The following is an 8,772-nucleotide window of genomic DNA, read 5'->3' on the forward strand; positions in this document are numbered from 1 at the left end:
GGCGCATGCAAACGTATCGTACCGATTACCATAACTTGCTATGGAGTGAGCTAGCCATAAATGTATGGAATAAATATAATGAAATGATCTGATTGGTGGAATTTTTCTCATTATCTGATAAGCTCATCCATTATCAGTATCTCTTATCACCCGATCGCACACAAAACATCTTACTCTACAAATCTGTATCATCCTAAATCAATGAGATTTCATAATTCTATACAACTTTCAAAATTCACATACAAATCTATGAATAATCAAGTACGTTCTCCTCAGTATTACTCAAGTTCAGTGCGATAGTCCCTTATTACGTAAACGCTACAAACAAATCAAATACAAATAACACCTTACAAAACTACACAACACAAAAGCAACCACTTTATTCGATTTCTACTTTTTAGCCAAATCAGTTATTTAAATCATACTGATAAGGCCCTAGATAAGGACACTTTATTTCACTTAATTATCCGATTTTAGCTTAAAATTTTCGCCCGGGTAGGTCTTGTGAACATGCTCTTCTCAACGCAAAAGACACCATTCTTAATTCAATGTCTAAAAAGCAGGTAACTTTACTTCTTTTAATCGACTTCAGCAAAGCTTTCGACCTTGTGGATCATTCCATACTCTTGCGCAAGCTGGACCATTACAGCATAAGGGCCAAGGGGTCAAGCCTTAAACTGGTTTAAGTCATATCTCACTAACAGGAAACAGTTTGTATCAATTGGCTCGTCAAAATCCTCAACCAACCAAATTTTATACGGCGTGCCTCAAGGGTCAATATTGGGACCTCTACTCTTTATAATATACATAAACGACCTGCCTCAAATATCAGATATAGCCAATTTCATTATGTACGCAGATGATGCCAACATCTTCCTGATAGGAGATAATCTTAATGAAGTTTACGATAAACTAATAACTCTTAGCGATGCTTTAGTTAACTGGGTAGATAATAATGGTTTAGCTCTCAACCTTAAGAAAACAAATTATATGATCTTCTCTCGACAAAGAAATCTTAATTATCGTGATGTGGCAATTTCTGGTGTCACAATTGAGAGAAAAACAGAAGCCCGTTTTTTAGGAGTTATAATAGATGATAAACTAAACTGGTCCCATCATATCTCTGCCATGAAAATGAAAATGTCCAGATACATAGGAGTCATGTACAAACTTAAAAAATATCTGCCTCTCGAAGTATGTCTTCAAATTTATCAAAGTTTTGTGCAGTCACACCTTAATTATTGCAGCCTTGTATGGGGTTTTGCTGCCAAGTCTCATATTGAATCACTTTTTGTAAAACAGAAAATGGGCCTTCGAGCAGTATTACCTGGTTTCGTCAATTGCTGGTACAAGGACGGTATCCCCCCAGCAAGTACCAAGTCTGGCTTTTATTCACATAAAATATTGACAGTACACAGTATCATTGTAAAGAACGCACTCATTTTAATGCATAAACTGAAAAACTTTCCTAATCTAGTACCATTGTCTCTCAAGAAAACAATTCCCAAAAGCGCACCATTATTTAATACTAACCCGGATTCTATTCTCACTACACAATGGTCAGAAAAGTATGGTCAACACCCTTACAACAACTCAGTATTTTTTAAAGGTCCATTATTAGCAATAAACCGATATAATGTTGCAGCAACTTCCCCGCCTAGTCTATTTAACCTGAACATTTACAAAACTTGTATAAAAACTATGCTCATCGATCAGCAAAATGAAAAAATCGAAGACGAATGGCCTAATTTTATGTTATTTTGTATAACAGGCCTCAAACTCGAGGCCTCAAACTCAGTGCAATCAAAACACAAGTTATCATATTTAGCAGAAAACACAAAATCACTCTGCCACCCAAGATAAAACTGAAAGGCCTAGACATAGAATTCTGTAAAACAATCAAATATCTTGGCATTCATCTAGACAGTCGCCTTAACTGGCATGATCACGCACACCAAACAGCCAAAAAATGCACTAACATCCTCTTTGCAACGCGTAAAATGATTGGAGACAGATGGGGTCTGAGCCCAGACAAGATCTGCTGGGTATTTAACGCCATAATCAAACCAATAATGACCTATGCCTGTGTTACATGGGCACCCAGACTACTTGATAACAAATCTCTCATGACACGATTGGACCGAGCAGGGAATCTTACACTACTGATGGCATCAGGCGCCAGACGCACGTCGTCTCAGGAGGTCTTACACACATTATTTTCATTCCTCCCAGCTTCCCTCGAGCTAGAGAAAACATCCCTCCTCCAAGCCCTCCGCCTCAAAAGCCTTGAACACTGGCCTAACCTTCAAGTCGATCACACCGTACGGAAATCCCTTGAACCATGTTGTTACATTATTGATCGCATTCTAAACAAGATCTTCACAAACTACAACTGCCACACAAATGACCTGACCAAACCAACTCAATGAAACAAGAAATTTTCAATGAAACAAGAAATTTAATTTTAGCACATTTTACAGAATAAAAAGATGTAAAACAATTCATAAAATATAATGCCCATTTGGTGTATGACTTTTTGTCCTTGACTGCTAGTTTGGTTTTGGAAGGACAGGTAACTAACGGGGCAAGGAATGCGCGTGCCTGAAAGCTTTTGCACACACCGAAACGCTAGTTCAGTTAGGTTTTTAGAGACAGGGCTCATTTTAGGACTAGAAGAAATTTGTTAGTAGACATTAGGGGTTCTGTTTATAGTTGTTACTATAGGTTGCAGTCTTGTTGTGACAAAAAGTCTACACTAAAACATGCTTTAGTTTATATTGTGTGGTTCAAGGATATAAAATGTGGCTTCAAGGTGGATATTAAAGAGCTTGCGAAAGATTATGGCCTTTGTACCAATGGTTATAATAAGCTATAAATATCTTAAACTATACAGTGCTAATTAAAAATTTCTTTATACTTCATTCTCAGATTAGATTTAAAAATTCAAAAAATATACATTTATTTTATTAATACCTTCTCACACATTCTTTACTCACAGGACAAGACTTGGAAAACAGTAGCCTAGAGGAATTTAATTGAGATGTGTGTGAACAGCCAGTTATAATGTTTGGAAAATAATATTTGTGCAGTCAAAATCTTTTACGGTCCAATCAAGCAGGGCGTGGTTATGCTGATTAGCTAATAGCGCACTTTTAAGTTTTCCTCGCAAGCACATTACACTAGTAGTAAAGTCAGTCATTCTGAACTTTGGGGTTAAAATGTTAAAAATTTTGGTTGACCTAGTGTTGTGGTTGTCAGGTGGGTCTACCTGACAGATAAGAAGGCAGGGTTTCCTCGACGAACATGTGTAACCCTCATATAGGGATATTGGAGCACGGAATTTCATTATCTTGTAGAGCTCGAGGTAACTGTGGTATGTGTAGAGATTTTGTATAGCTAGAATATTATTATGCTTGAATATCGGTTTGGTGTGTTCTTTTATGAAAAATTTTTGGTCAAGTTTCTGGTGTCCTATAGGCCTAGTACGTGCACAAGTCTTAAACTTATCAAGGTACGCCAGCCTATCACCAAATAGTACTCTGAGACAGTACTTCTGAGCAGTAAATATTGAGCTTATACGTTGCTTAGCTGCCCCACCCCATACAGATATACAGTAGGAAAGATGTGATTCGAACAGAGTATAATATAATTGTTGATGTAGAAATTCTGGAAGGGAGCAGCGAAGTCTACATAAAGTGGATGTGGAATGATTTAGGGTTCGCTTAAGAGCTTTAATGTGATCTTCCCATGATAGGTTCTCGTCAATTATAACACCCAGAAATTTTGCGGATGAAACCTTTTTGATTGGATAGTTGTCTATAGTTAGTACAGGTTCAGGATGTGATAAAATCTCTGACTTAGAACCTGCCATGTTGGGTTTGAAGTGTATGTAGCAGCACTTGGACATGTTTATATGTAACTTATTCGCTCTCATATAAGACTGTAATGATGACAAAAGCTCATTTCCTCGTTCATATGCCTCACGTTTTGTTTTGCCGACAACAAATATATTAGTATCATCAGCAAAGGTAACAAATGATCCTAGTTTAGAACTGTTTGTGATGTCGTTCATATAAAGAAGAAATAGGAGAGGTCCAAGAATTGAACCCTGTGGGACACCAAATTGAATAGATAGGGTATCTGATTTTTCTCCTACAACTTCAGTGTATTGTTGCCTGTTTGTTAAGTAGCTTTTTATGAGGTTATTTGCAACTCCTCTCACTCCACATCCCTCTAATTTTATAAGAAGTGTTGAATGATCGATGGTGTCAAAAGCTTTGCTAAGGTCAATGAATATTCCTAAAACATGATTCTTAAGTTTAAGAGATTTCGTAATTAAATCTACAGAGTAATTGACTGCATGAGATGTAGAGTGAGATTTCCTAAATCCAAACTGTGTCTTCGATATAACTCCCTGGGAGCTAACAAATCCGTATATTCTAGAATATATGAGCTTTTCAAAGATCTTACCGAAGACGGACAGTGTGGAGATAGGACTGTAGTTCTCGATTTCTTCTGGGTTACCTTTCTTATATACAGGTGTTATTTTACCAGTTTTCAGGACATCAGGAAATATACCTTGGGTCATAAGGATATTGAAGTAATTCGATAATACAGGTGCAATTACATGAGATGACTTTTTTATTACACTTATGGGAATGTCACTGGCTTTACCATTTTCGAACTCTCTTATGATTTTCAATATTTCGTTCGAGGAGCAATCTTCTAACCTAATATTTTTTTCATTTCTTGGGTTCAGGAAGTCATAGAAAGTTTTCATGGGTAATATAGGCAGGCCATTAGATAGATTATTCAGTGTCTCATTCAGCTTTGGTGCAATAGAGACAAACCAAGCATTGAATCCATTAGCAATTGCTCTTCTATCAACTATTCTTTGGTTATCAATGATAAATGGGGGCTTGGTTTGCCTCTTCTTTTTGCCTCTGAGTTCGTTAATAATTTGCCAGGTTTTCTTGCTGTTTTCACAGTTGTTTAGAATTTCGTTACAGTAATGCCAACGTTTGGCAGCTTTAATGATAGCTTTGAGCATCCTACGATAATCACTAAATACTTGGTATAGCAAGATATTACCACCAGGGCTCTTATTGGTAACGGTGTCAGACCACTCCTTACGTAGTTCATGCTTTCTTTCTACAGACTGGATGATACTGTCTGTAATCCATGGGTTAAGTTTGGGAGTTCTTTTTGTCACTTTCGGTACCTCCAGTTTGCAGTGTTTGTCAAGTGTCTGGTCAAAACATGCCGTAAACTCATCAAATTTTGTTGAAGGAGTGAGCTGGTTTACCTTTACCTCAAGTTCAGTTACAAAGCTTTTCAATTTGGAACTTGAGTAATCATAATAGCGGACATGTTTCTGAGGCTCTGTACTGCGAGGGGTCTCTACTGAAGTGAAGGTAAATATAGGGGCATGCTCACCAAGCCGTTCTTCAATAACACCTGATAAGACTATATTCTCAATTTTATTTGTTAAAATGTTATCGATGCAGGAACTTTTACAGTTTTGACGAAAATGTGTTGCAATGGAGATAGTCGGGTAAAAGCCGTTTCTGTATAAAGTATCCTCAAAGAGCTGGGAACTGGTAGAAATATTAAGTATGTTTGAGTTAAAGTCTCCCAACAAATTGACAGTTTTCCCATTTAGCTGCTTTGCAAGTAGTTCCAGGGTTTCACAAAAGCTATCAAAGCAGCCATTAGGGGGTCGGTAAATGACTCCATGAACAATTTTGCTGCCTGCGCTATCTGTGGTTTCAACAAAGAGGCTCTCAATATTTGTAGTACAGTGTGATACGTTTTCTAAGACCACAGTATTTAAATGGTCAGATACATAGAGTGCAACACCTTTTTTCTTACCTGCCAATGTTTCTTGATAGAATCCTGTGTATGATGGAATTTGGTACAGGCCCTGCTGTGCAGGATCAGTATTGGTTTCAGCAAGACCAATCATATCAAACGAGTGCCCTATACTTTTGAGTTCAATTAGGAAGCTATCAAAGTTAGATGCGTTTCCATCTATATTGTAGAATAAAGTTGATAACATAGATTTTTTTGAGGAATTGAGCTGCTTGATTGCATTTAAGAACTCGAGTTTAGAGTAGCGACGGCAACGTTCAAGTACAAGGGCATATGATGCAATTAAGGCATCTTCCTGGTTTCTATTATCATAGAATCTATCAGAATCTATAGATTCCTCATCAGATGGAAATGGGCAGTACCGTTCCTCTGCAGAACTGGCACACTCGCAGCACATCCATAGTCCATTTTTGCATGAGTATTTAGCTGATTTGAAACACTTAGTATGGATGGCATTATTACAGTTTTCACACTCTAGTAAAGGTTGTCCGATGTTAATAGATCTACTACATGGCTCACACACATCTTTAATCATTTTCATAATCATTTTTACTAAGTGGGGTTGTTAGACCCCACTGACTGGTTGTGTTTTCCACGTCTTGTCCGCTCTTGCCTCTCTCTCACATACACCCAATGCTTCACACATCTCACAAATTTGGTAATACCATAAACTCGGACTAAATGAATATCATCACCACCTCTGGTCAGGTTGGTGGCAAGGAGTCCCCTACTATCTAAGAAGTGGCCAACTCCAAGGTGCCACACACTCTGGTTGAAGTTGGCACTTAACATTTCTCCAACAAGCCGATTGAAGGTCATAATGTTTTTGTTCATTTGAGGCAATCTTGATGGGAGGACTGCTGCGACAAATATTTTGATACTTGGGCAGAGCTTTCTTATCTGTTGAATCTTCAAGTGGAGAACGTCAACCAGCTGATGGATTTCATTCTCTCCTCTAAGGTTTTCTACCCGGAGGTCATTGGTACCACAAACGATAACAACGTTGCTGTACCCAATGCAGCGACAAGGGTCAATCAAACTGACTTTACCTGCCTTGACTCTTTCACCAGGGAAAGACTGGCCCATAGTACCAGCACCACACCCAAACTTGATTGTTTTGGTGTTCGAATCTCCCATAATGAGCGTGCTTCTTTTGAATTTGTTGTTAATGGCTCTAAGGGTAATGGAAAATCGTCCGTACATGGCCGGGTTGACTTCAGTTTTTTGGGTGGCCTTGATTCCATGCTTGAACCAAGCTTGTGAGGAACGAGTCATAATATAGGCCGAGTTGGATTCCAGGGACATTTCAGTCATTTTTGTAGGTGAATGGCCTTCATGGACAGGTACAAAGCTTATCTTTCTTACTTCTCCTATTGAAATTGTGGCTATTTCGGAGTCAGCAAGTATTTCTTGCTCATCGTCACAGTGGAAGGGTAACATGCTTTCCTCAACCCCAGTGCTAGGAGGGAAGTAGTTTATGAGCACAGAGTTAGGCTTGTGTGTAAGTTTGCACTGGGAGGTGACTCTATCAATAGCAGCTGCTAATGGTGGTGGGATGGCTGGAGAGGAGGGGGCGTTTGTGTCTCCAGAGTATGTGTAGCTTTCTCCATATTTAAGGACTGACCTTCCGTTCATCTGGCTGAACTTACCAGTTTCTTTGCACTCAGTCAGAAAACTGGTGACCTCATCAAGCAGATTTTTGTCTAGGATGTCTACTTGGTAGTCCTTAATCGGCGGCATTACACATTTGGGGAGGGCTACTGTTGACCTGACTAACATCAGCCAGAAGAATTACACCTTAGAAATAAACGGTAACGACATGGTTCCTCTAGATCCAATTAACTACATAATTACAACTTACACAGATGGATCGAAACACTCAGATGATTCCACAGGCTACGGTGTGGCTATCTTTATAGATAAAGAAACACGGATGACAGAAAACTACACCATGAAACAGTATCACACAGTCTTTCAATGCGAAGCACACGCTCTCCTCAGAGCTAGTATCCTTCTAAACGACATTTTGTCATCCCCCTCTCTCTCAGAACACAGAGTCATAATCTACTCAGACTCACAAGCACTGATCAAAGCACTTTCGAACCCCTACTCAATCAGCAAAACCATCATAGATCTCCACAATAGCTTAAACGATACAGCCTCAACTCACCTTATCACGATAGAGTGGGTTCCAGGTCACAAAGACCACTACGGAAACGAGCTTGCAGACAAACTAGCGAACATCAGAGCTGTCGAACCAAATCCAGCTCCCTCGACAAACCAGCCGAACATTCCCCACACATTCTTCAAAAACAAGGTTCACAAATATATAAACGACAAAAAGAACAAGCGCTGGAATAACTCTAACATAAGTAAAAACACAAAAGAACTGGTATCAGCAATTGTAAACCGCAATCTTCAAGGCCAACACTGCACCTCTTCAAGCTGGGCTTTGACGTCCTCAAACCATTGACTAGACTCATTACAGGTCACAACAACCTCAACCATTTCCAAAACAAAATTGACTTCACAACAGCACCATATTGTAGCTTCTGCGAAGACGACGTCCACGAAACAGCCATGCACCTCATATGCGACTGTGAATATTTCGCCAGGACCCGTATGGAAAAATTCGGAGAAGACCCGATAACAATCGATCAACTCATGCGCCTTACTTCACTAACAAAGAAAAAGGATTTAACAGTACTACTAGACTTCATCGGGGACTACGATCTATGAATCGTAACCACGCTACTATAAATATTCATGGAGAAAATAACAAAGATATAACGTAGCGCACACACATCGCGCGCGACAACCACTGCAGCCTGGGCGTAAGGCTCAATCCCACTCCACAAAACTTAGTACTTATAAAGCAACAACATCATCATAACCCACACA

At 39.0% G+C, this 8,772-nt stretch overlaps 1 protein-coding gene across 1 annotated transcript; it reads left to right on the forward strand.

The window, feature by feature from the left end:
• The first annotated feature begins 7,690 nt into the window (after positions 1-7,690).
• Positions 7,691-8,344, forward strand: LOC134818785 (uncharacterized). Its single transcript, XM_063828430.1, has one exon. The coding sequence runs from the start codon at positions 7,691-7,693 to the stop codon at positions 8,342-8,344; it is 654 nt and encodes a 217-aa protein (XP_063684500.1).
• The last annotated feature ends 428 nt before the right edge of the window (positions 8,345-8,772 follow it).

The sequence above is a fragment of the Bolinopsis microptera genome, chromosome 7, assembly GCF_026151205.1.
Source record: "Bolinopsis microptera isolate Bmic1 chromosome 7, MBARI_Bmic_1.0, whole genome shotgun sequence".
Taxonomy (NCBI): domain Eukaryota; kingdom Metazoa; phylum Ctenophora; class Tentaculata; order Lobata; family Bolinopsidae; genus Bolinopsis; species Bolinopsis microptera.